Source organism: Pomacea canaliculata, linkage group LG1, assembly GCF_003073045.1.
Source record: "Pomacea canaliculata isolate SZHN2017 linkage group LG1, ASM307304v1, whole genome shotgun sequence".
Classification (NCBI taxonomy): Eukaryota; Metazoa; Mollusca; class Gastropoda; order Architaenioglossa; family Ampullariidae; genus Pomacea; species Pomacea canaliculata.
The window spans coordinates 21,628,034-21,655,727 of record NC_037590.1 but is presented as its reverse complement, the minus strand read 5'-3'; the positions used below and the strand labels follow the sequence as shown (position 1 = coordinate 21,655,727).

Genomic DNA, 27,694 nt, shown 5'->3' with positions numbered 1-27,694 from the left:
CTCAGCTGCGTGCGTTTGCTGCTGTGACATGCTGCATAAACAAGTCCAACTAGCTAGTATCAGCTTGGCGTGTGATCATTGATCACAACTTACAGTAAACACTTGAATTAGCCCACTTCCGAGAGAACCGCTAGTGAAGAACGTTAGTTGACAGTCCCTCAAAGAAGTCCCAAGCAGACCGATAAACCCACACAAGCCCAACCCATCCACCGCATCGCCATTTGACAACAAAGAGATGAAAGAGAAGGGAGACAGTGAGGACCGATGAATTGACCAGCCTCAAGAAGAGTGTGTGTGTGGGATGATGTCTGCAGAGCGATGCCCCACTCAAGATGCAGTATCCATGAGCAAAGACAGAGGATGCCAAGGGGTACGGCAATCGACAGAACCTTAAAAGCACCTTAGACTGCTTTGACCAGCTGAAGGGGAAGGGTGCTGAAAATACAGGATGTCCTGCCACAGCCAACTAGCTATCATAATAGCCTTCGTCTACAGAGTTTCTGCGGTAACCTGAACCAGACGTCAAGCCTCTAGTGTAACCTACCCCTCATCCCTCACAAAATGTCGCCGACGCAACTGTAGAACTGTAGTAAATGCGCGATTAAAGAAACACAGGACAGCCATTCTGAGAACTGTAAGTGCTTCAGAAACACGCGACAGTCTGCACTCACGCAACCCAAGTAATCGTCTGTCCTTGCGATAAAACCTGATGCTCCATTGTGCTCGCTGTTCGCTTCTGCAGACAGATGACAGATGTAAGCCAGGAATGCGCACCCTCCACACACTCCCAACTGGCTTCACCTCGCGGCACGTGGAGGGATTAGGTGCGGCACCCCCTGTTCTGACAATTGTGTACGAGAATCTATGTTGCGGGGGTACCTGGCAGGGTCAGGTATCCGATGTGACAATCCTAACACGCAGTACCTCTCTCAGTCCTCAAGTTTCTTGACCAGACGCAGACACCACATCCGGCAATGACATCTTACTGGAGTAGGCAATCATTAGCCAGGACTTCAGCCGCAGCAATTATTTCCTTCAATTTTCGAGGGTCTGGGAGCCGTAGAACAACGTGCATTATACAGGTTACAGTTCGAGGATAACAGATGAACGAAGTGTCCTTGGTTCGCTTACTGTGAAGATCACATCTTCCAAGATAAAAAATAAATAAATGCAGCCTTAAAGAAAGAGGATGACGATATTATGGGGAAGAAGAGGGAGGGGACAGAGACAGAAGATGGTTCTGTTGCTTGTCTGTAGAAGATTCCCATAGCTTTCCTTTTCCCTAATAGAAAGATGGGAAACGTCCAGCCCGTGAAATCATTTGATGCGATCCGCCAAGGCCTGTGCAGATTTCAGTAAAACTTTTTTTCATAACATAAATCTATATTGTGAATCCCATCAATAACGTAAATTTTGAGGGACTAGCAAGAAACGTCTACTGCAGGACAGAGAGGACATAAAAGAGTACTTGATGGAAGCGACACGTATGCTTCGTGTAGGCTGCCTGCGACCTATATGAAGGATTTTGAAGAATTATGTATGCATGTGACCTTCACCAAAAGCCGATAGTTGACCACCACTTCCAGTTTGATGTCGGCTGTTGATATATGTAGAGTTCTTCGAATATGTGGGCTCATACAATAAGAAACAAAAAATCGTCGACATTGCTGTGCACATTAGTGAACAGTTCAGGTTTTCAAATGTTTAACGTTATCCTTTCGTGGATTTTCAAAGGATGTGCAAAATGAGCTGGTAAAATTTCGTTTGGATTTATGAGTTCATTTGTGTATTTCAAAAACAAAAAAACAAACAAACAAAAAAACAACAACAAAACGTTATCTACAATCCAGCTGCAAAACAGAAGACGGGAGCAGACCCAGCAGAAACATATATAAATATGGCGATACGGACAGCCGATTCCCTCAGCCTCTTAGGCAAAGGAACATAACTCTTCAATTACAGTCACTCACAAATGTTTAAAAGATCTTTTTACAACGGCAGAACATCGAGCTTTATCGCCAAGCTGCTCTCATATAAAAGAGCACCAGCGCGAATCGTCCAGAGGTCAGTTGCCAGCACAGTTATCAGCTGCTAGCGCTGGCGACTAGCATCTTGCCCAAAATGGAGGCAAACAAACTTGCCAAGAAATACGCCAGTTATTTCACGTTAACGAGAGATGCCGAGGGCAAACGACAAATTGGCTGGTCATTCCTGTTATCTAACAAGAAAAGACCGGCCGCGAGGTATTTCTTCCCATCACCATCACCATCGTCGCGCTCGTTTGCCGCCATTTAGGGCAGGACTCAAGCGCTAGCAGATGAACATGATCAGCCGCCCGCAATGCTACCAAATGATCAGCCAGTGCAAGCCCAAGTATGCTTCCAGACATCAAGGCCGATGATGATGAAGATCTCGACTTCTAGCTCACCTTCGCATCGGCAGCACGTGCCAACAGATCGATACAATCTCTCGCATCAAGATGGCTGCGACCATGACAATGACTCACTTCTTGGTCGGTTATTGGCTCGGCCCACTCCTTCGGCGCTCAACTCCCCTCCATTCCCCAGAAGCACCCCAGCCGCCTGCAGAGGCCAGCTGAGTCTAGACCAGCCGCAGGCCAACCAAGTTCTTAACAGCGCTTTTTTTTTCTGACAACGGGTCTGCTACCCTCCCACTAAGGGTAGTTCTCATGCAGAAATGTGCAGCTACTAAACGTGTTGGGAAAATATTCTGACTAAACATGTTAGTGTTGTTATCTCATTAACAACAAGTTCGAGTTCTAAAAACCCAGCAGTTTTGATTCAACAGTCATTTGCGAGATAACGCCCGTACAAAAAAAGAGCCAGATAAGCCAGTCATATTTAATGGACATTTTGGCCACACCAGTAGACTGACTTCCCTAGATGGAAATACTACTATAAATCTTTGAACCCGGCTGAAAGCCCATCATACACCGCCATCTCGCGTCGTAAAGAGCATTCGTTTGCTTGAAGTACATATGTACAAGTACTGTGCTGGTGGTGCAAGAAGCACTTGAGAAACTTAATTAGCCTCTTTCGATATCTGCGTGGTCTTCATCTCGAAGGCTAAACAAGTCTCAGTGATTTTAAGACCAAAAAAAAGGAAGTGAAACGGCATTTCGTACTGCCTATTTTTTTTTAAATCATAGCTTTATTTTCATTTAATTTGCTTTCCTAGAAAGAACAAAAATCTTTTTCAGGACAATAAGGGTTAACCACATATTTATTCGGATACTGAAAATGGTGATGCCTAACTATATAAAAAAGCAAACAAATGGAAGATATACCAAATGATCAGACAGCTAATAAGCCTATTAGCAATCACTCAGTGCAGATAATGGCTGTGTGGAGGTAGCAGCTCTCCTAATTCTGACAGGGACGATGGAGGAAGGCCGCGCCATGCTTGTCAGATTCAAGCAGCCATAGCTGCTAACAAAATGTAGCCAGATTATGGTAACATAAACACATCTTAATTACGTTATAGGGATGCGTGACCTTTTTGTGTGCAGCTTAGGGGGGAAAAAACCAGTGAAGTTGATTTAATTTGGCACATGGGAAAAATAAGAGAGAAAACGTGTCAAGGTCGTGGGAAGGGTTTCAAGACAAGTGGATGCCACGGAGCTGGAAGTCTGGCGATCGAAGTTGGCCTGGAGCACAGAAATGCTAACGCCTTTTTAATTAACGCTGCGCCCTCTAACATCATTAGACGGGCTAAAATTAATCAGTACCAGAGGGCTGATATAATGAGAATAAAAGCAAGATCTGAGTTGAATGCCTATTTCTTGGATAAGCTGGACTGGGGGAGTACTTGAGAAAGGAAATAAGCCATTTTTACGAGGCCTTATTTTCGACTTTCTCGCCCTTTTCACTTTTAAAGAGCTCATCAACCCAGGGAACATTTAAACAAGGCAGACTTGTAATTTATGGGAATAAATACTGCTGTGCACCGAAAAGTTTCAATCATATTCATTTTAAGAGTATAAGAATTAAGGCTTTGTTTAAACAAACATATGGAAGTGCTGTAGTTCATAAACTTACTTCGGTCGTAAGCGAAATGTTTAAATACATTCCATGTTTCTTACTGTTACGATGCTTCTAAGCCTGCCGTTGCTTTAGCTTTCACATGTCTGTCTGCCTGTTTAGACTGACATGCTTATATTTCTTCCGACAAACACACATCAAAACAAAAAACAGAAAAGAGATACTGTACAATAATGTCGACAACACGCAGCAAGCTGCATCTAAAAATCATGAAAAGATCGCGGGCAGTAATTACGTTGCCAGAGTTGTCTTCTCAACACAGTCGTGTTCTATGACTTGCAAAGTTTGTTGGTTCTGTGTGTGTGGGGGGAAGGGGGAAGGGAGTGAGTTTGAGCCACAGCAGTGAGTGGACGCTGTTCTCCCTGCTACAGCTAATCGCAGACGCAAGCATCCTCCTTCGATGACACTCGTGAAAGCGCCAGGAGTTCATCGGTTTCGGTGGTGGGCGCGGTGCCGGCACTACGAAGAGCTGTGGCTCGTCCACTCGCTCCGGCGACTGCGGCACTTCAAGTGGTAACATCTCTTCTTCCTCTGCCGCAGACTCCATTTGCAAGAATCTAGTCCGCCTCCGCGGCAAATAACACGTGACGTATCTCCTGCCGGTCTGGAGTAGGTCTTGTCTGCGAGGACTACAAGACTGCGCTTCAGCATTACCATCTAAATCTTGCCTAACAGACGAGACGAAAGCCGATCGAACATACCCAGCCAACAGTATGCAACATTTAATAGTGATTGAAAAAACTTTAGCAACTGAAACATTTTCAACAAGCACATTTGAAATTAACTTTTTTTCGATTAAACAGAGAGCTAGTGTCTGAGTGTTCTGCATATTATGTCTGGGTGCAAATCTCTCACACGGACCAAGCTGACACATGTGTCCCTTATAATCACCAGAATTAAATGGAGATGTCTTGTTAGCTTGATATTGATTTTCTCTCAATTTGTGACCAATGCGACGACAGACAGGCGATCTCTGTTGAAACAAAGTTACTCCTCGCCTAAAACATTAATGTGCGCTACACAAGTTTAGAAAACAGTCTGTGTAACAGTGTGCAGCAGATGCACTATGCTCTACAGGCCTGCATGTCTCTGCCAACGACGACACATAAATAGGAGAGGCACAAGCAAAGAGACAAGCAAACATGATAACCCTTCTATTCATATGTTCACAATGTGGTTGTCGCTAGCTTTAAAATAAATGCGATTTAAGATAAACGACATAACCGCGCATCTCCTGAGGTCATACATAAGGTCAGGTAAAGTGCTGAAGCGTCAAACCTCCGAAGTGCCCCAAAGTCCCATTGTATTAGCAACACGTCTGCACTTAAAATATTGAGCTAAGTGCAGACGTGTTGCAAATACAACAGGACTTTGCTCAATATTGAACAAAGTTTCAATGCGATATAATGGTCATGTGAAAACAATGCCAATTAAGATTGTCCTTTTAAGGTCATGAGGGAACGACATACAAGCGTCCTCTTTTTGTCACCCAACACTTTGAAGGCGATCACGGAGCTTTTTGTTTGCACTGTGGATAGGAACTGTAAAAAGACCTTTTTAACCGGACACGCACATTGTCCAATACGTGACTATTTTTATAAAATTTTTCTTACCATCAAGCAAAGTTTGCGGAACACAGCTATCTATGGCACTTCTTAACCAGGCAAATATGGACGACCCTTTGACCAAGCGTGCAAACGTTTTACATGGCGGTTATTAAAACAACAAAAAAAAAGACTTAGCCACACTAACGCTCGTACACATTGGTTCACAGGCCTTTAATAGAAAGACCAACGCCATCTCGCGACTTGTGCAGGCCACACACGCCTTCCGCTGCCTTCTATAAGGAAGTAACAAACACGATAATTCTGCGATATCGATGGACATGATCAGGGCTTCTGCTTCCGCAAAAAATTGCGTACAGTACGCATTAAAAGTTCGGAGGACCCCTTCAATTTTCGTCAATCCCTTCAAATTTGGCGAAGAACAGGACCCCTTAAAAATATGAAGAAGGTCCCTGGGACCCCAAAGAATTTAGCCTTAGCAGAAACCTGTGGGATGACTGGTCTCCCTGCACCGTATCGTTCTCACACACACTGAGCTTGAATCACTTTGGCGACCGCCAATGTTTCTGCAGCATAAGGAGACGTGTTGTAAACAATCTGTCACGGAAGCCCAACCCTTCTTGGTCCATGTTCTCGCGTGCACCATGGACCTGGCACAGGCAACTCTCGAGGTCTCTGAGCAATTCCAGGCAATCCATAATCCTGGTCAACCTGATTTGCAATCTGGAAGTAGCACGCCTTTCTCCCTACCTCAGTAACGTTTTCAGAGCCAGAGCGGTGCTCCTCACAATAGCACACCTTCATTCCCTTCTACTCACCAAACACACTCACACATTTTATACACTCTCTAAGGTTTAGTCTCCTATATCCACGCCCTATGGTAGTATTTCAAGGACAGAGGGCTAAGTTATTTCACGAAGCGGAAGGAAAAAGCTGGCAATTTCGCAGTGACCTCTTCTCCTGAAGCAAATACATGCTTCGCGCGTGCACAAGTACGCACAGATCACGATGTAAATGGCCACAGAAAAGTGGCGACGCCGCCGACAAGGACGACGTTCCGTACCGGCGTTCGAACTAAAGGAACAAAACACATTAATGTCTGAAGAAAGTGCGATGCACGTGTCACTGGAAAACGAGTTTGTAGCACTGCAGCCATGAAATAACTCAAGCGCGTTTCGGCCTGTGCAGCTGGGCATCGCCACGTTCTGCGTTCTAGCTCCTCGTACTGGTTGTATCGTGGTCTACCACTCTACCAGAGACTGTCTAGTGGCTAGCATAATGGTTCTTCTCAAGGGCTGCAAGGAAAGGAGGCAATCAAACAAGGGAAAGGGATGGAGGGGGACGCCAAGATCACAGCGATCATAAAGTGGAACTGAGAAATGGCAAGGCGTGTTCTGCTCATCTTTCTATCGTCCCATCTCATCCCATATAAAAACTGGCCTTACACGAGAGACAAAGTTTATTTCTCCCTCGCACTGCTTGGAATGAAGGCCGGAATATCTTTACGGGATCAAAGTCGTTAACATATCTCTGTCTGCAGGGAAGGAAGAGAAAAGGGGAGAGACACAGCAACAACCAAGCACTTTTTTAACAACAGCAAACATCACACATGTACTCAAGCAAACCTTCTCTTCCAATCTTTGTTTTCTACTAAAATAAAATGTTGCATTATCAGTCGTATAAAAAAAAAAAAAAAAAAACACGCTTTCAAGGACTAACATCGAGGAACAAAGTGTAAATGTATGAACAAAGCGCGGGTTACAGATAAAGACACCTGGAACTGGAAGAACCTATGAGCCTACAGCCGTAAAAAAATAAACCTACCGGCTTGCAGCTGTAACAGATGAAACTCAACAGCTTGTAGTTGCAAAAGTTAAACCTACAGCTGCTATAAGCGGGTATGCAGCTGGAGAACAAATCAGAGGTTTGGTTGAGCACCGAATTTCCTCTTTCCAATCTTTCGGAGTATCTTTAAAGCCCACTGATTACGCTCCATAAAACCCTTTAAAAAATCCACAGCAGCTGCAGAATATTAAATGCACAATCCTATTTCCCCCAAAATAGGACTAATAAAAATTGATTGACTTTTCCTGAAAATCACATGGGAACATAATGAAGGGGCGATTCCGTTTCGCTGTTTCCGGTAGCTCTCAGAGTGCAATCCACCGGGAGGAGACAGGACGTGACACAGTTTACAAATAGCGACTCGCGCAGCTTTTTAATGTTCAATCAGCCACACAGCCCAACTGTGCGCCGCATACAAAAATGTAACCGCCGGCGACTCGCTTACAGCAAGCTACCACTCGGTAAAACCGAACGAGCGATTGACGAAGCAAACGTGCGAATGAGCTAGCAAGCAAATAAATGAAAGACAAAAAGATAGAAGAATGGAAAAAAATGGGGGGAAAATGGAAGAAAGTCATAAAAGTAAGAAAGCGTGGAAATTGAAACTTTAGACGATAATATGTAATAAGCATCCGCGGGGTCTCATTCCGTAGTCCTGCAAACAAAATAATTTTGAGTGTTCCCACCACCCAGTCTTGTACTGGGAGACTGTGGCAAGACAGCTGCGGTTGTGTTTTGACAGGTTGAGTTCGGGTCATTCAGACTGAATGACGCGACGTGAGCCACCAATCAGGAACAACAGGTAAATGAGACGCTCGCCTTGCCAGGTGCACAAAAAGACGTAGACTGCCGACAAGGTGTGTGAAATGTCCCTATGCTGTGGCACATATCAAAACTCCAACTTAAAGTGACTAAAGCCGGACCCATATTCACAACCTCAAAGGGTTGTGTCGCAGTGCGTGCACCCAGCAAAAATACTTTTAAAAACCACCTTCAATACACATTCAGATCATGGCGATAGGCTGATGATTTTGTTCCGGTGAACCGCACGTCGAGCTGCCACGCTGTGCTGTAGCTGCTTACTCCCGTCTCGGTCCCATTCACCTCATGTCACTGCCAATCACGACAGGCCCTCAAAAGCTAGGCACGCACTGCCCCCAGGTAGACAAAAAGCACTTATCCTACACAAAGATGAGTCTCATCAACAAAAGCCCTTCATTCATTGTGCTGACAACCCTGTCCCGCGTTTTATTATTGTTAGTTTTTATGTACACATACTATCAAGAAGGCACGCTCACTGCTGCATTATTCAGGCAGTCTATCACCGGGTGGGACAGTATCATACAGGGCGCGTATTCCACAACATGGCAACCAGCCAGTAATCAGCGCAGAGTAAATCAGCAGGCTTCCGACAACACAAAAAACTGGCTTAGAACCTGGAGGCCAGGTGCATAACAAGTTCATAAGGAGGAGCTAGGGAGGCAAAACAAAGTGTTCAACTAAACCGCTTCGTGTGGGTATGATTATTTCAGCCTGTTTCGCTTTAACTATACAGCTAGCAGTGCCTAAGGATGTACTGTGCACCTGGCCCCAGTTGTGTACTGACGCACACCGCCTCTCCGAATCAAGCCACCACCCACAAGCATGATATGGAATGGCGAAGGAACATTTCAGAAAATATAAATCATAATTAAAACATCTGTGTGTCTCTCTCCTCTTTCTTTCTTTTCCGCGCGCACAACCATCATTCACTCACCCTGTTTTACGAGCTAATACAAGATGGCTGCGCACAGATGACATCTAATTTTAATGACAAAGACGCAAACAGCCAAGCGCGCAAGTGCTTATCAACAAGGGTAAGAGGTGCCATGACAGGTTCGCGTCTAGTCCTAATTAAAGTCAACCTCTAGCTTTCCCTGATGTCAGGTTACATACTGTCTCGCTACGGCTGACGTCACGATGGTGTGTTAGACCCTAATCTGCCATAGTCGCTGCCATTCTTGCTGCTCGTGCTAGTCTGCTCCCCTCGCTTCTGACCACTGTCATTTTATCAGTCCTCTCTTGCACCAAGCCATAGATGCATACAGGGTTTTTTCTCTATCATCATATCTGCAGCGTTCATAAGGATTAACGAGGTGACACTAACACTCGGAAATATAATTTTCAAGCATTATCATAATGCTGGCAGCAGCTTTCGCAGTAAAGCTGACACGTTCATGCATGAAACTGTACTGTGACAACTTCAACAGATGTGCCGCAAGCTGCGCTAATTAAAGTTTCGTTTTCTAACACATGGTGCATATTTTGGGGAAGAAGAAAAAAAAAAAAAGAGCGGGGAGCAGGAAGGGGAGCCAAAGAGAGAAAGAATGGGAAAATAATCGATACCCGGCAAAACGCACTTCTAGAGAATCAATGAACAAACTGGAGAAGCACGCCTATGTAAGTGTTCCCCTGGAAACTTTCTCTGGCTGTCGTCGTGTGTTAAATTCTTTCGCCCGAATCTTAACTCCGATTGCGACAGTGTAAAAAAGTGAGAAGACGTGACCAAGAAGAGGGCAAAGGGTGGAACAGAGAGAGAGAGAAAAGGGAAGAAAAGCAGTGCTTTCTAGCCAATGAGAGAGTGTGTATGTGTATAAGAGAGAGGGGAAAGAAAAAGCAGAATTAGCTCAGCTCCGCCTCGTACGTCCTTGCTGACAGCCATTACCACTCCGTTCCGGAGTAAGCTGGTGGTGCTGATGGGCTTCTCCGCATGCATATTTGCGCCTGCCCTCTTGAGACCCCTCTTTTCTCTTTAGCTAATCAGCTCTACCCTTGACTTGTTCGGTAATAAACGTTTAGTGACGGTTCCAATAATAATAAAGGCACCAAATGGCTATTACTGTACACCAACTGCGCCAGGTACTGGCGCCACTACTATTCCTGCAGTGTCAGTAAAAACAAGAGCAAAAATATTGTGCCACCTAGGTTTAATGCAACATGTCACCATGAACAGAAGTCATGCAGAGGATGACTTTCGTTTTCAAACACTGCGCGCCGAACAAGTAATAAGTAATAAGTTCTAGGTAAATGATCGATCCTAAGGATTTGTTCGTGCTTCGCGTTTTTCCCGAATACGTCTCTGATTTCCATCAGCCATCATCGCCACAGACTGTGAGCTTAGCTGTGAACACTAAGGTACTGACGCTGACAAGAGGATTCTCCGGTCTTTGCTCTTCTACATTTCCTAACATCTTAGGTTTCGGGTGCCACAAGGCAGCATTATGAACTGACAAGCAGCTGCTTACTCCGTAAAACTTACTTTTAAAACGTTCTCGACTTTTACAAGTATTTCATTACACAGAATTTCTGGGTGTTAATCGTTCGCATTCCTCTGTCGATAAATGCAAGCCTGATCTGCAGTTGACGTCGCTGAGATAAACATGCCTATACGATATTTATGGACACGTTAATGCTGAGAGTAAGGGAGAAAGAAAGAAAAAAAAAAATCAGGCTGACAAGGCAAGAAAAGATTATTCTCGGCAAGTGAACCTCGTCAACTCGCGTACACGCTGCTTCTGTTGAAGTGCAAGAGCTCGGGGGAGAAGGGACACGCGCGCACGAAAACCGAAATGATGCTAGTTAGCGACAGTTAATGATCACTTGCACATCTCTAGCTCATGTAACAAGAATGACCTGAGAGGTTTTATTTTTAATCATTTAACGATGGGTGTTTATTTTTGGCTCAAACCTCGGCTTCGAAACGAGGAGAGAGAAGCAATCTATCTTTGGCATCACCTGTCCGTGGCAAAGGTGACTAAAAATTGTACCAGCTGCAAGCAAAGATGCGGAAAGAATACACACTATCTCTCCCCATTTCGGGTGTCATGTGAACAAGCGTGCCAGGCGGCACCAGACGCACCAGACACTCGGCTGTCGTGCAAGAGATAAGTATAGTCTCTTCTTTCAATTAACTCCATGTCCTGCCTCCGGGTCTTGATGGTCGAGCCCATGCACTGGTATAACCTCTTCCTCCCACATTCCCCCGTTGCAGACGCAAAAGGGAACTGGCGCAAGTTGAGAAATGTCACACGACAGGCTGCCTCTGGAGTTCACACGACCAACTCCCATCCCTCCCATCCCTCCCCTAGCTGCTATGCGTGATGCAAACCTATTGGGGCTGCGTGAGCTGGCCTTAATAACGGCGAGGGGGGTAACGAAGTTGTGACCTCGGAGCTTCGCTCAGCTCGACAAATGCGAGTGGCTGCTCATCAAGCCATGACATGCAGATTGAGAAGTCAGACAAAACTGCAGATTCTCATTTGCACTTGGACTTCATGTTGCTGGCTTCAGCTTCGTGCGCGTCCATGTATAAGAGTAGATCATTGATCCCGAACAAATGGACTTCGTTTTTAATACAAGTGGGGTTTTCTATAGTGGTTTTCCCCTTTTCTCTGTATATATATAATAACTATAGAAAAACCTGGTAGTGAATGGAGCTGTTTGATCTACTGCACTACAGAGCAGCTGTCAGCGGACCATGAAGTGTTCAACGATGAATCCCCGACCTGCAATGTGTCGTGATGATAACCGCCAAAGCCAACTAGCATAACAAACTGACACATACGCACAGCAAATGTTGCTCTACACCTTACGACAGCCGACGGTTTTGGAATATGGGTGCTGATTAATCTGGTTCTTTTAGTTCTGTTGTGTTCTCTACTTGTAGTACGGTTTGTTAGGGCTCCAAGTTTCGTACTTTTGTCACATTAAGCAAGGCAGCAGAAAAAGAGAAGCAGATGGTTCAAGGACAGAGACTATTTATGCAGTCGGTCGAATGTGTTGGTGTGGATGGAGAAGCAGGTCACGTGTCTTTTACTTCAAACTGTCTTTGCGGGAAGTACACTGCGGCAATACGTACGTCTACTGCGAGTTAATGCGACGTTGCACATGCGCACATGCCCGGCGTTCTTCTACCACGCACCCGTCTACACATAACGAGTAAAACTTCCTTGGCGTACAGTCGGCGCTCTCGGCAAGTTTAGCTTTCATCTGTCAAGGGAAGCGATTAATAGCTGCATCACAACCTGGATCCTACTTGCACACCAGGTTCAGACGCCATGCTGTTGTCAGCACGCAAAACGTCGGCGGACAGGGAAAAAAAATAGAGGTGCATGTGGACATAACATACAACTGGACACAATGCATAAACATCCCGAAGAACTGAACGAAACGGTGCACAAAATATATCATTTGACTTGTTTGATAAGCTGCCGGGTTATTGACACAAAATGAACGGGATGATGGATGCCTGGTGTGAGGGAGGTACTGAAGCAGCATGTGCCGAGCTCGACAAGGGGCGGGTGTTGATGTGCCTAGTAGAGATGACGAAATGGGGTGGGTGGTGATGACAGCACGCTGTGCCTGGTGAAGATGATGAAGCCCGTGTACATGAAGGGCCTCCTCTACGCAGCTCGCGTTGCGGCATGCCCCTCAAACACTGACACCAAAGCCATAGAGCTGAAACGCGATTTTAATTTTACACCCAAGGCCTTAAGGCTTCAGTAAATTATTCACTGCACCGAAACATTACACTCGAAAAACTTTTTCAGGTGGCATGCCATTTAAACTAAACTACAATGGGTTTTGGGACATCTCATTCAGCTCACTGTGGGTGACAGCAGCTACGAGCGTCCGCACAGTGCGTTCCTTCCTGATCTTCTTGATGCAAATTTTTGTGCATTTTAGCAACCACCGAATGTCTAAAAGTGTCATTACTGTGCAAATAAAAATCGCAAAAAAATGTAGAAGCAAAATATTTTGTCAGAGTATTCGCTCAGTGAACAAGTTTGACAAAAGCGCTAGATCAACAAACCGTAATTTGCGTACAGATGAGTACGTCAGTGACCACACACACAAACGTGTAATCGTGCATTAGTGCATTGCAATGTTTCCTGTAATGCAGTGCGGCACACGATAGTCTCCACAAAAGGCTCTCCACGACAAATGCCGCCTTTACAGCCTTTACAGATGTCTGGCTGCCTCTATGTCGGAGTCGGGGAGCGGGAGGAAAGAGGGACCACGACGACCACAAAATCCGTTACCCCATCCTTTCCATTAACTAGTATGGAGCTTGAAGAACTCGGGAAAGAGAGCCGGCGGGAGGACACAGCTCTGCTTTATCGGTCAGGGAGAAAGGGACCGCTGTCTGTTAGTCTGACTGCAAACCCCACTACGTCCCCTGGCCCACGGTTGTCGGAAGATTTCAGTTGCAGCTGCTGTCCCAAGCGTTTTTCAGATCTACCAATATGTACTCGCATTCCACAATTTTACTATAGGATCTGGTAAATCATTAGAAATTCAAGAAGGCATATAGGGGAAAAAATATACCCCCCCCCCAAAAAAAAAAAAAAAAAAAATCTATCAACATCACGCCGATGTAAAAAAGCATGTGAATAAATGGGAAAGGTGGTAAGCAGACTGCACTACACGACAGCGAACGAGACAGCAAGAGTCGGTGGGAACCAGGCACCCCTTGCTCTATAAGCATAGTTTGCGGCTACCCAGGACATAGCCGATTGGGAGAATCAAGTACACGTTGCAGGGTATTCAATTCACTGAGACTACTGAAAGCGTCTGTGCGAATGCGTGCGCACCCATGCATGTGTTGGTCCAGACCTGGCCAAATAACTTGCCGTCTACTTGTCTAAAAGGGTCTTTTAAGAAAGCATCAATCCCCTTAAAAGAACTACAGAATAAGTATTGCTTAAATGCAGACAGCCTCACATTCAACTTTATCATCTAAGCATTCACGTTTCGTCGGCATAGCAGCACCCCCTTTCCAAATGTAACTCTTGAGAATTTGCATGCTTACAATGTGGTCAAGAAACTAATGGATTCCCTACCCCTACATTTCTGATTCAGTGTTGGCACTCTCAATTCCTAAGAAGCCGTGAATATTTTCACGACCAAGCCTCGGTCTGACGTTGGAGAACTATCGATCCATATTCAGCTCTTCTTCCAGTCCACCATCCCCTCTCTAGCAACAATCCACGCAGGAGTGCGGACATGTGTGCGTTCGTACGACAGTGACAGACTTTTTAAAAAAAAAAAAAACCTTCTTCTTGCTCCTCCTATTGTATCCGATGAAGCCACCGTTATTGTATCCGATGAACAGTAAGTAACCTACCGTCTAAGAGCCGTAAAGGTTCACCTAGCTGCAATCCCCAGCCTAACTACAGGGGCGCATTACGCGCTGAAGCTCTGTAACATCGTTATGCGTTGTGCAGACCTCCCTCTTCGTAGCTTCTAGAAACAAGCCCAGGAAGACGGTGGTGCAAGTGGACTGCAGACGAAAAGGAAAGGAGGGGGGGTTTACTGTGCGCTTCACAAAAAAACTACAAATATATCATTTTTAATAGCATATTCTTATTGAACTGATCCAGTCCTTCGCGCTCAAGAGGAGGGGGAGAGAAGTCCGTGTGTGTGTGTTGTAGGGGGGAGTCAGTCTGGGCCCGGCTGCACGACATGAACGACTAATAAACAATAATCTAATTACCCAATCTAATTATATAATGACTGCTAGCCATCAAGCCCTAGCGACCCGGGGCCCGGTGCATAGTCGCTCTACCAGGATGCTAGCCTTAGCTAGCGCGATCATACCTCCGCCCTTTGTTATGTGACGCGATAACTAGCCGTCCGGGTAAGAGTGCATGCACCCACAGTTTAATATTGGAGAAGCGGACAGCCGGGTGGTTAGAGCACTGGTGTCCGAAATGAGAGGCGCGCCTGTTCGATACCCATGTAGTGTGTAGTGCAGCAAACTTCCCTCAGTCGACCCAGCGGGGTCGGGAATGGGTACCTGACTTCCTTGGGGAAGGTAAGGCAGCGATGGAGAGGAGATGAGCACTGCCTTCACGTAAAGCTGGCTCCGAGAAAATTGAGGTCTCTAACACCTTTTCCAAGCGACATGAAAAGGTCAGGGAACGACCTTTTACAGTTTAATACTGCTTTGTAGAGTAATTTCTTCCCACAGGCGATATGCAGGGGCTATGTACTGACGTCATGTGTCATCCACTGCTCCTTGTTCTGTTGTGCACCTGCGCGACTGACTAGACAGCATCACATCTTGCTTGTCCTCTTTCAGTCTTTGTACTTCTTTCTGGTACCAATTCGTTTTTATGTTTTCATCAAGACTTCTAATCAAGGACGTTAATTCTTGTTCAGGCGTGTGCATGCAAAATCCTTCGCATGACAGACCGGACCACTCACTAACGAGACGTTTGTTGTCCACGCGTCCACTACCGCCGCTGCAATACAGATCATGTCCCAATCGTCACCAAGCATGGATGAAAATCCTAAATGTGCCAGGTGCACCACGTGCACATCGTTAATCTTCGACATGAATATCCCTGCGTCATTACACCTGCTGCCCGCCCCACTCTGACTCACTTTTGTGACATTTGTAGCATCTCTGTCCTCACACCGAAGCCACCATATTACAACTCGTAATGTCATACAAACAAGGAACAAGAACAGGTTGACACCTACAGCCTCAATTTTGAAATCAAAAGCTGTATTAAAAGTTCTGACAAAAATGCGGCGAAGAACGTTAATGAAAAATACATATATCAAGAGAGCCAGGGCATCTCAAACGACAAGACAGTGTTGCCTCACGAGTTTCAATATGGCGCCAAGAGGGAAGAACCAGCGAGGATATTTTAATTTTTAGATCGGTAGCTGCACTTGACAGAGGAGGGTGAAGAAAGAGTGTTCCGAAGAATATTAAACATATTCTGCATAATACTTGTTGAATTTTCAAGGATCAAATGTGAAATTGCAGTTTACAACAAAATCCACTCCCGTTTATGAGAGGGCATGCTTTCCTAGCTATGCCCCCTCTCCCTCTACCTCTATCCCCTTTTCCAGTTTGCGTCCGTGAGTCATATGCGTGGCCGGTGCGTCAAGATGTAGTTCTCAAACCTGCTTTGTTTTCAATGCGTGCCGACGTCCACACACTCATCCGCCACCAAGCAAAGGAGACATCTCTCGCACGCCGTTAGACGCGCCAAAGTCGTCTTCAGCATTATCTGTTCGGCACACGTCCGTAACATACAGAGAACACTCTTCAAGATTTAGAGTTCTTCTCACCCTACCCACAACCCAACCCGGCTTCGTGAGATGGCAGCTGCTCATCAAGTGCCCAACATAAACCTTTGAGTAGACAGACTCTTGTCTTGCCTGCCCAGACACACGACAAGATTTGCGACCAGCAAAAACGCTGGCTCACCCTGGCCATGTCAAGGTAAAAATGGGCCTGCAGTCTGATTAACGTTTACGACCAAAGAGAGACATAAAAAAGCACACAAACACAGGGGCAGGGTTTCGAATTAGAGGGAGTGGGGACAGAGCAGAGTAAACAAAGGAGAGACATCGTGTCACGGTGGTCCTGCCTCGACAGCCTGGGGACAGGCGAACAGATCATCGTCCAACGCTAACCAGTCGGCCAAGCCGCTTGCATTTTATAAAGACTTTAGCTGACCTCTCTGTGTCAGCTGTCTAGCTAAAGGTCAGCGACATTCTTGCAACGGAGTCCTATCTTTCTTAACCAGAAAGAAAGAGAGGAGCAGCCTCTTCGGGAGTTAGGAATAATGGAAGGGGCCTCAGGAGGGGGGAAGTAGTGTTTCGCGCCAAGCCAGGAGCTAAAGCTGCATCCTGGCAAAACATCCGGCACTGTAAACAGGTGACATGGCCTAGACGAGATTCGAATTCAGGACAGCTAATCCTCATTGAGACAGGAACTAGCGAAGGAAGGAGACAATAATGAATAAAGTCAGACAGGGCAACGGCATCTGATTTCTCAGATTTCACAAAAAGCTATTTACAATGATAATGAAGTCAAACATGACAAGGTAATCTAAAGTGGGCTTGAAAACGTCACACGCTGCCGCATGATCACATACAGTTATGCGAGGCATGACAGAATTTGTCACTTCTGGAATGTTCCACGAAACTCCGATGTACAGGAATTACTCGTCAACAATCTTCTCTTGTCTACTCGAGATAGACAAAAAGGCTACACGCAGCTAGTGCGTGCACGCGAGATAACTGCATGTTTATCTCTGAACACGCCGTGTCGCTACCAACGACTAACCGTTTGTGACGTCACTAAGGTCTGACCACTATACCAGAGGATTCTGCGCAATTCTCTAATGATTTTAGCGATGTACTGTCTAAAATGGTCGTCTGCATGCATCCTCACGCCGACCCCAGCCTGATGTCCGCCATTACAAGACCGTATTTAATTCGGTTTGATTCGATGTACGTACAGCGGGTCAGCTTTCACTTCTTGACGTCCACTTACTCATCTTGTCACAGCTAACGACAGATGAACATGCCGCAGCATGCAGCACGCAATAAACACCAGCCACCTCACGACTAGATGGCAAATGTCTTCGAAACACCCTGACCTCTTTCAGGTCACAGCTATCCAGACAATGAGACAGCAGACTCATATATGATTAATGTGTATATGTGTGTGTGTTTTCAAGAATGTATTTTGCTAACGGACTAAATTTAACTCAGGTCATGCGATCTAGCAAGGTCCAACGCTGATCAAATTCTAGGCATACAAAAAAAAACCTCCACTCTTGCAACTTTTCTAAAAACATGTTGAAATAAAATGTTAATTTAACTCTACAAATTAAACTTTCTAAGGCAGATTGGCTACTGCGCATTTGCACACAATAAACAGACGAGAATGTCACCACGTTTCATGTTTCCTCTGCAAACGTCTTTTTTAAACAGCACTTCATCAACAGTTAACACAGCTCGCATAGATATCTCAAGAGATGTCTTCAAAGTTACGTCGAGTAGGCCTATTTAATGTACTCCTTTACATTAATCTGAATAGCTAGTAAGTGCATGGCAGAGATGATTAGTGTCGTATATTTTTATTACACATCCCACGTAAATCCTTTCCTGCCGACACGTGATACGTCCACTACGTGAAGACTCCATAACGTCCATAACGTCCAATCCCATACTCAGACTGAGCGTTCACCTTTCAGTATACCTAGTGTGCAGTGGCCGTGACGGCGGTAAAGGTAGGTCAGGTAAGCCTGTCACATCTCCCCGGCCGTACCTGTGACTGATGCTTAAAGTCGTTCTCATGCATGTATCGAGTATACACTCTCACAACCCCTTTAAATAAAATTTTAATCATTCAGTCTCCTTCGTCTCTCTCTCCGCCTCCTTCCCAGCATAATAAATCATTCACGTTTTCTCCAATCGACATGTTGTCTTCACACATGCACGCAGGTGATGACTAAACATCTTCGTGTCAAGGACTCGTCGACGAAATGTCGCATGGTTGAGGTGAAGGCCGCCCACATGGCGACTGTCGCTCCCCGGTCAACATCACAACAAGCTATCGGCGACCCGCGAGCTGCCACGCACTTGCAAACGGGGTTTGAGGACGGCCTCACTCGGAAAGCCGGCATTTCGGGTCTTTCGTATCTCCCGCCTTTCTCTAGTGGCAGTAATCTGCTTGCCCTGTGAGGGTCAATCTTTATCCCTGTAATACAGATTACTATCCGTGAACTCTTAGTACAGGGAAGTTTTTCTTCAACTAACACGACCGCAAGACAAGATTGGTGACAACAGCAGGTCAGTGTCATCGGATTACATCCGCTGGAGACGGTCAAAGCAGTTCTAACGCTGCTAACAGTTCTAGGTCGCTAACTGCTAACTGTTCTAGCTGCCTTGAGGGAGAAAGGAATTAATGAAGGGACTGGGCAAAATGACGACACTCTGTGTTGAAAACTGCTCTTTCCACAAACTAGCCAAGGTGAGACAGAAATGGCGTCCTTTTGCTGTCGTTTTACTTCGACAGAGGCAAAACGGACATCTCGATGACTGATGACAATGACAACGATGATGACGGGGCAGACATCTGGGTTGGCAATAGCTAACATTGCATCAGGCGGCCACACGGTAGTTCTCGGTGCTTCCGCTGAGAATCGCAAAAACATTCGAGTGCAATTACGTACACTTCTGCTGAAGCACTGGGATCTGGCACACAGCTTAGCACACGTGAGCTATTAATTTCCCTGAGTCCGTAAACAACCCCACCCTGAGAAGTTTGTGTTGTGTTACAACACACATATGATACGTGGGAGGGAGAGAGAAAAGCTCGCACGTTCAGATACTAAAAGCATAACAACTGGTATCTCAAGGCAACAATCATGTAAAGTGTTCGAGTTTATCGCCCGACTCTTGACTCGCGCTTACTGCATCACAACAAAGAAAAAGGAGTGAATGCAACTCAGCATTCAAACAATTCTTCACGAAAACGTACATTTGTGGCAGATGACTGCCAATGTGTGTGTGAATGGTCACTCTGGTTATGAGCATTCCTTTTAAGGTCGTATTTTCATTTACTTATTTACAAGCAGTCCAGTAATACAAGTTCGTGGCACAACTCTCTGCCTGTACTGTCTTCAGACCATAAACGCCTCTCTGAATGGCATACCCACGTGACTGTCATGTAAGTCAGAATTTGAAATCGGTCGCAAACTCATTAAATCGGCAAACTGTTCGTCTGCAGCCGGCTTTCATTACCAAACCTTGCTTTCCGCTTTACCATGCTTGCCTCTGAGGCTGCATAGCCTTGTCCTCCAAACGTCCGTAAAGCAACGCGAACTGCAGACACCCGGAACCGCGCACGTCAGACTCTGAGCCTGGCATTTAGCAAACCCGTACCCAGGTACGGACGCGACCTGTGGCGCATGGTTACAGCATGTCAGAGTACACGTGTTTATGATAACACGTCCGGGTTAGCATTCCTGTCATGAGCGTTCAATGCCGTGGTGAGACAGAGATTGTGTGTGAAACAAAGAGCACGTGTGAGAAATAAAGCGTGTGCGTGTGTATTTTAGAGGCGGGTGGTGGAAGTAGGACGGAGATGCGACTGTTGGTCATCAAACACAGAGCAGAATGACACAGATGATGAAAGTTTGAGGGTAAGTTCTCAAGGAGGTGAGGAGAAACGTGGGAGTCGGTGTGGGCGTGAGTGCAGACGAAGTTCAGCAATCAGCTTGAAGTGCTCTTCGCATCACATCACTCTTCTCACAAGGACTAATGCAGCAAGCACTCACAGCATATAATGACCATCAGAGGTCACAACACGCTAGTGTGGTCCCATCAAACTGACGAGGAAGCACGTTAGCATGAAACATGTGCTGGATTGTTTTGTACTAGTATGATGAAATGTTGAAGCAATCGCAAAGAGGTCAGACATTAGAATTATACATGGATACGTTTACATTGTCAAGGATACAGCTAGTGGGAGAGCTAGGACTGCTAATTAGGGGTATCTATGGACAAACATGGCGTCACGAGTCCGACTGTCTATGAGGTTTGCAGGCTTGTATCTCGAGAAGGAGGGTATTTATCCAGAATTGAGGAAACAGCATCTTGCACGGAGTTTTATTTACCCGGCTGCTAGAAACAAAACCTGTACCGAGGGATAGAGAACGCCCGGTCCGTGAGCCGAACAAGGCTCACAAAATCATTTGGTCAGCCAAGCCAGGGCAATAGCAGGCGAGACTCAAAACTGAATAAATGTAGGAGCTTTTTTCTATTGCAACATAAATGTATACTAAATGAATCATAATACTAACGTAAAGTTTGAGGGGCAGGCAAGAAACGTCCGTTACAGGGTTTGACAGGACATATACGAGTACATGACGGGACATAAACGTTTGCTTCTCGTCGGCTGCCCGTGACCCCGTCTGCCTGTACTGCAGTGACTGAGGACAGTCAGTGCCAGGAATGAACATGTTGGAAAACACAATGTGGCGAAACTATATGGCTTACCGAAAATAATAGGCTAGATTTCATGCTGATAGTTTTGTACGGCACGCGAAATATGTTATAAATATCTAAAAGGCTCTTGGCAGAAAAAAAGGTTCCCCAACCCTCGCTCTCTATGCACTGATGATAAAGAACACGAGCACTGCGGGTACCCCCCTTGGCTTGAACACTGCTCATTGCACCGTACACCATCTCCAAACTGCAATCGCCGAAACTATAGTTTTAGGGGGCAAGACTGACCAGACAGAAGGATACTTTCCCTAGACCCTCGCCTTTGACTAGCGAGTTTTCTTCCTAGCGTCTGGCAAGATATCTTAAGTTTTCTGAACCTGTTACTGCTATACATGCAGAAGATGATTGTCTAAGGCAAAGGCAGTGTAAGGAGGTGATGTCCACAAGCTTCGCTGCACTCCGTACTTCTAATCGCCGCTTTTAGACAGAGATTGGCAGCGACCCGGAGTCTGGCGTGAAGCGATAATGAGGAAGCATGAAGCGCGAAACTAGCGGTGCCTTCACGCGCACGTGTGCTAGTCGATGCTGGTCTGTTTATTGGAAGCTGCAGCTACGACCAGCGAACTGCATGCAATCAATCATGGACCGACTGAACGCCTGAGTGGCGACTTCAGTGTGGTTTGAATGTGGGCGGCCGCGCTGGTAAAACTATTACGGCTAGACGCTGCTATCCTTCCGGGGTCCTCCCACCCCGCCTCCGTTTGCAGCTTTCCAGTCGCGGTAACAGGCTACGACAAAACATCAATCGCGAGGTCTTGTCGCAGACTAGACTGTTAAATAGTCACCGCCACCTTCTCGTAAGGTGTGAGGTATCGTATTCACTTTGAAAGTGTTCGATAATCTACCTCAGCGACGCCCGCCAGCTATGCATTAGCCGTTTGGTGTTGTATTACCACAAGTCCTGCTCGACCGTCACTACAACCGGATGTTTCACGTCTTGATTCAACGAGCAGACAAAACACTCCTCCTCTCCTCCCTCCACCACCTGTCAAGCTATGCGGAGGGTCTGTGTGTGCGACTCGCCACACGAGACGCGTGTTCACACTCCTAAAATGAACATAGTTAATTGTTCTGATGCGCAATACGAAGGCAGCTAATATACTTTAAGACTAACAACAATAATAGTTTTTTCCCCCGAGACTAGTAGGGTGAAACTGCGTTTTCTAATGGAGTAAATCAGTGCATGATAATTCACCAGATGTGGATGAAAACACCCCACCAGATTTAGGGAAATAGTATCTGGCAGTGAGCTTTTCCTAATCAATATGGGGGGAAAATTGCTCCACAGTTTTTATTTCAAAGTTGACTTGGAATTATGCAAATTGACATGCGCACCAGCTCACATCTTCCAGATTTTATGATTCTGCTAAAATCAGACCAATAGGAAAAATGTGTACCAATCCTGATCTACTTTTGAATCACCTTTTGAATGGAACACCAACCACCACTTCCAAACTGTGCATGAAACAGCTTTCATGCTTAACATACTTAGCATAACCATTCTTATCATGTCTTCACTATAAGACATGCCTGTTTTCATGCCTAAGCAACCATACCTAATCCCGATTATTATCTGACATTTCTCTCTTTTCTCTCTTTGTGGAAAAGCCGTACAGTTCAGCAGAAGGGCAGGCAATAAGCCTCTTCTTTCAGAGGTTAGCCGAACCCCGCACGCCAGGCTGAGAAAAGAGCTAGCAAAGTGAAGCAACTGGGCATCTAGAAGTTAAAACACTTCTTCATAGGAATTGCCCGAGTCTTTTGAAGTCTGACTGTTATCCGGTGTATTAATTAGTACATTACCAAATTCATTAAATTTCATGATCCGACTGACAGACTTGACAAGTTCAAAGACAGAACAAAGATTATAAAAAAAAAACGAATTTGTCCATCGACAGGCACTTTATGTAAAAACTTGAAGCTATTGCTACGATACCTGCAAGTAGTTGCTTATAGATATTATTAGCAGTAATAGCTACTATTTAAAAAAATGCAATAGCAGTCCTCTTTCTGTTTTGCTTTCAACAGTTCTACATCCTGTCATCAAAATAGTTACAGATCAGAAAACGTACATATGAATGTCCGATCTAACGAGTCACCGAAACACACGGCACAGCACACATCACATGTCTGCCCTCTGAACGTGGACATCTGTGCGGTGAGGTGACAGAGGTTAAAGGGCAGGTACGATGTGACGCGACCATTTCCGTCCTCGCTAGGTAGGGCAGTTAATGGGCAGAGAGCGCAGAACCACGGGAAAGCCGACACTGCGGGAGCCTTGTCTCGATAGTTCACGTTACACAAGTCAACAGTCACAAACGCACACATGCACGGCCTCCCACAGCCGGCGCGGGCACCTGGCGGCCTTGTTTTCTAGCACAGGTAGACCCCGGCCCACCTGAATCACTCGCCTAACCTTTAACCCATGACCTTAAAGATTATACTCAGCACATCTGACCTTTCTCACACATAGCCAGTGGCGGTGGGGAGGTATGGCGAGTGTAGTTGTGATGTAATGCTCATTACAGCACTTTCCAGGCATGGTAATGTGCAACATTGTTCAATCATAATGCTGCAAGCCCTTTCTCACAAATGCAATTGCGCCAAAGTTTTAATGTACAATTTTGTTTTGAATAGCCACTGTGCTTTGATGGTCATGGAATGGTCCTACTAGGACTCTATCTCAGTCTCCAATGAACCTCTCTGTCATTGTTAAATGACTCCCTGGCTCTAGGAAAAATGATTAAATACTGGATATTAAAAGTTTTAGAAGCATAATGGTGAAGATCTCAAAATAGTGACTGCTGAAAAAATCCCTCTAAAAGCAAATGTTATTTTGATCTCACATCTCAACACCTGGGCCTGGATCAACACTGTAGTTATCTTGTGACCTTAATCATCACAAGTCATAAGTGAACTAAGCCAAGAATCTAGTGTGCTGATCAGGTGATATTCCAACCAAATACTGCTCAAAACTTAATATTTTTGTAACAAGCCAGTGCCTTGTTACAGCAAGATCTCTCTCTATCACAACTTCATAGACTTTTCTCAACACTAAAAAGGGTCTCATCCAAGTCATTGAAGTGCTATAAAATATTCAACGAGTGCAGTACTGCTGGTTAACCAAATGGAAACTTTCTTTTACATGACTGTAAGTGGCCATCAATGGGTACAGATATCCACGTCAGATAGCAAAAGCAGCAATGGCTAGGCTGGACAGGGTCTGATGTACCCATAACACCAGGTTTACTACAAAGTAAAATCTGCACAAGTCTCTTATAATACAGATTCTGATTTACAGATGTGAAACTTGGAATGTCCTTGCCGATAGGAAGAGGAGAATCCAGACATTCAAGAACACCTGCCTGAGGAGGCTACTTCAGATTCTTCAGACCAGAAAATATGTCAACAACTTTCTATAAAGCACATTTGCACCAAGAGCCCCCTACTTAAAACAGTTAAGCAATGTAAGTTGGTCTAAGTTTCGCCATGTGACCTCTCATAACACTTTGTGAAAGGCTTTCCTTCAAGGTATCTTGGAAGGTAGTCGATGCAATAGTGGCTAAAGGAAGAACTGGCTAAAGAATGTGAAAGAATGGACTCATTGTTCTGTAAAGGACCTGGTCATCGCCATGGCTAGCCTTGTCAGCTGCCTCATCTATATATATACTCCCCCAACAACAAATACCAGTCAAGGGACAGATGAACAAATAAACATGCCAATAATCATAACCAAGCATACATGTTTGTTTTAGGGTGTGAACATGAAAATGTAAGCCATGACAGTGTTTACAGAATAAAATGATCATAACACAGAACTGATATTAATATTTTAGGCAAATATTTAACATGTGCCTGACTCCTTTGTTATGCTCTACCCATATCAGAAATGATGACGAAGTTGGTTCTTAATCTCCCATTTCACTTTCCACTCATTTGTTCTAGACTGGGTTGTTTTTTTCATTTTTTGGACACTAAAAGCTTAACTTCCTTCTTATGGCCCTCTTAAATTGCTTTTCTAACTGCAGGGAAGATGGTTGTCTTACAGAAACCATCTCAAATTTTCATATCCTGAAAAGCTGTGAATACTAGAGGTACTTAACTGTACTATTAAATGTCTTGATGTCTGCAAAAATACATGTACATGTACTCATATGTCCACAAGAAATGTTAACAACTTATCTTGCCATAAGATTCAAATCTGATATTTTTGTGAAGCTTTAATCAACATGAAATTTAATGCTGCTGTCATATTTTAAACATACAAGAGTGTTCTATGAAAATTAAGTTTAAGTAAAAGAGAGTGAAATTTTTATTTTTAAGTCACATAAGCAGAGGATGGCATCCAGTTAAAAGACAGTAAGGAAACAAACACCTGCAATTTATCTGCACATCATCACTTGATATGTTACAGCATGTACAGACATTTTGGTCATAACTATTTTAGTGAAGCAAGATAAAGAAATGAGACCATAAAAAAAAATTAGTGCATTGTCAGTATCTGGAGAGTATCTTATGTATATGGAGACAACAAGAAAAGATTGGCCACTAAATCGTTTTGCTATATGAAACAAATAATGGCAAATGTATTTGTGTGTATGTATTTATAGCTCTCACTGTGATCTGTACAAATGATTTTGAGGCAATCTGTCAATTACTGGACACAACTGCTTAGACACACCAGTATGGGCCTTCAGTAAAGAATGGCGGATAAATAAAAAAATTTACTGTACATCAAAGCCTTTGTGTGGTAAGCGCTTGCTTTGGCTAGGTGAGCTGGGAATGGAGTGAAAAATATTCTGCTCACTTTAACACTTTTGTTAAGCAAGAAATAAGGCAGTGTTGAAGTAAGAAAATTTAAAATCCTTTTAAATACAAAAAAAATGAGAAAAAACGTGTTCTATCATTAAAAATGGAAAAATATTCATGCTTGCAGCCTCTTGTGAAAATCAGTACTATTCACTGAATAAAAGGCCATGATTAGTCAGATCCTCTGACTGTTCTTGGCTTGCTGCCTCAGAGGACAACTCAGCATATCAGGTTTGTTTATCTTCGAAAGGATTATTTACCCCATTTCAAGCACTCTCCTATATTTTAATTCTGTAACATCTCTCCCTAAACAGATCAGGCTTCTGTGTATATGAAAGGGAGTTGTCAACACTATCTGAAGCAGATCTGTGTCATGATATGCTTCTGCTTGTTTCTTCCATGATGACCTCAAAGGTCTGGTATACCAAAAATGATATATAAAGTCTTTGGTATTCTAGCAATCTGAGCAGCCCAATGCATGTAGAAATAACATATGCAGGTCTACCTCTTCAGTCCCAGCGCACCCACTCTCACACACTGACACAAGCATAGTCAGTGGTCTATAGTCTAGTCATTGCAAAATGGATGCAAGAGTAAGCCTACTCATTTATCCAATATAAAGTAATAGGTTTTTCCTCTTTTTTAAGGAAACGTGTCACGATGTAAACAATCTATTCATTCAGAAAGCGGACATAAAAAAAAGGGGGGGAAAAAATTACGCGTCGCCAACAACCTCGATTACGCCGAATACCTAACTTGAGGTCCCGTACCTGACAGTGACGCAGCTTGCACTCTCGTTAGAGGTATTCGTGGCACAGAAACAACACCTGGCAAATTTCTCAAAAAATGCAAGTTTATTCATCTTTTCATTCGCCAGTGAAAGAGTATGCACGAAATGGGACACTGTTTTGCTAGTGGGCACCTCGGCGACGCAGTTGTACTTCAGCGAGACACCGAGGGAGGTAGAGAGGAGCATAGCGGACCTTACCTTTTTCAACTGCACCCATCGCTTGATGTTCCGCCAACAGCAGAGACATCGCTGAGGCCAGCAAAAGTAAACTCCTCAGAAATTTCAGCCCCATGGCTTTGCACCTCTCTCAGAGGCGACTTTTCACTCAAACCACTCTTCTTGGTGTTTGGAGCGCGCAGATCTTGAAAGTCACATTCAACACCGCCAGTGTGGAAGCCGTGGGCGAGAGTGATTTGCACGCTGCTTACAAAACTACTGATCGCCGCCGCCCGACACCATTGGAGCTCTCACAGGGCGCTAACTCGTCTCGTGACGTCACTTCACACGGCGCTATTTTTAGCCGCCACATGCAGACGACAGAAGCAGAAGCGAAGATCTGTGCGTTCACTCTTTGTAATCTTATGAATGTAATTTTTTTGTTTAGTCTAAACATTTCTCGGTCGTTTTTTGCGGTAAAGAAGTAATATTTTTCCAATAAGACAGGCTTAGTGAAATTTCCAAACATTGTTGCCTACCGCTCAGGACTACCATCTGTGCACGTCACGCAGACGATCGCTTTTCTGCGAGTGTGCAGCCTTTTAACA

At 44.8% G+C, this 27,694-nt stretch overlaps 1 protein-coding gene across 1 annotated transcript in view; it reads right to left on the bottom strand.

Moving 5' to 3' along the window:
- LOC112560593 (low-density lipoprotein receptor-related protein 1-like) overlaps positions 1-27,694 on the bottom strand; it is a 104,262-nt gene extending 76,568 nt beyond the window's left edge. The window contains 1 exon segment of the mRNA XM_025232529.1: positions 27,129-27,694. Within this exon segment, the coding sequence (XP_025088314.1) occupies positions 27,129-27,222 (94 nt within the window). The 5' untranslated portion in view covers positions 27,223-27,694.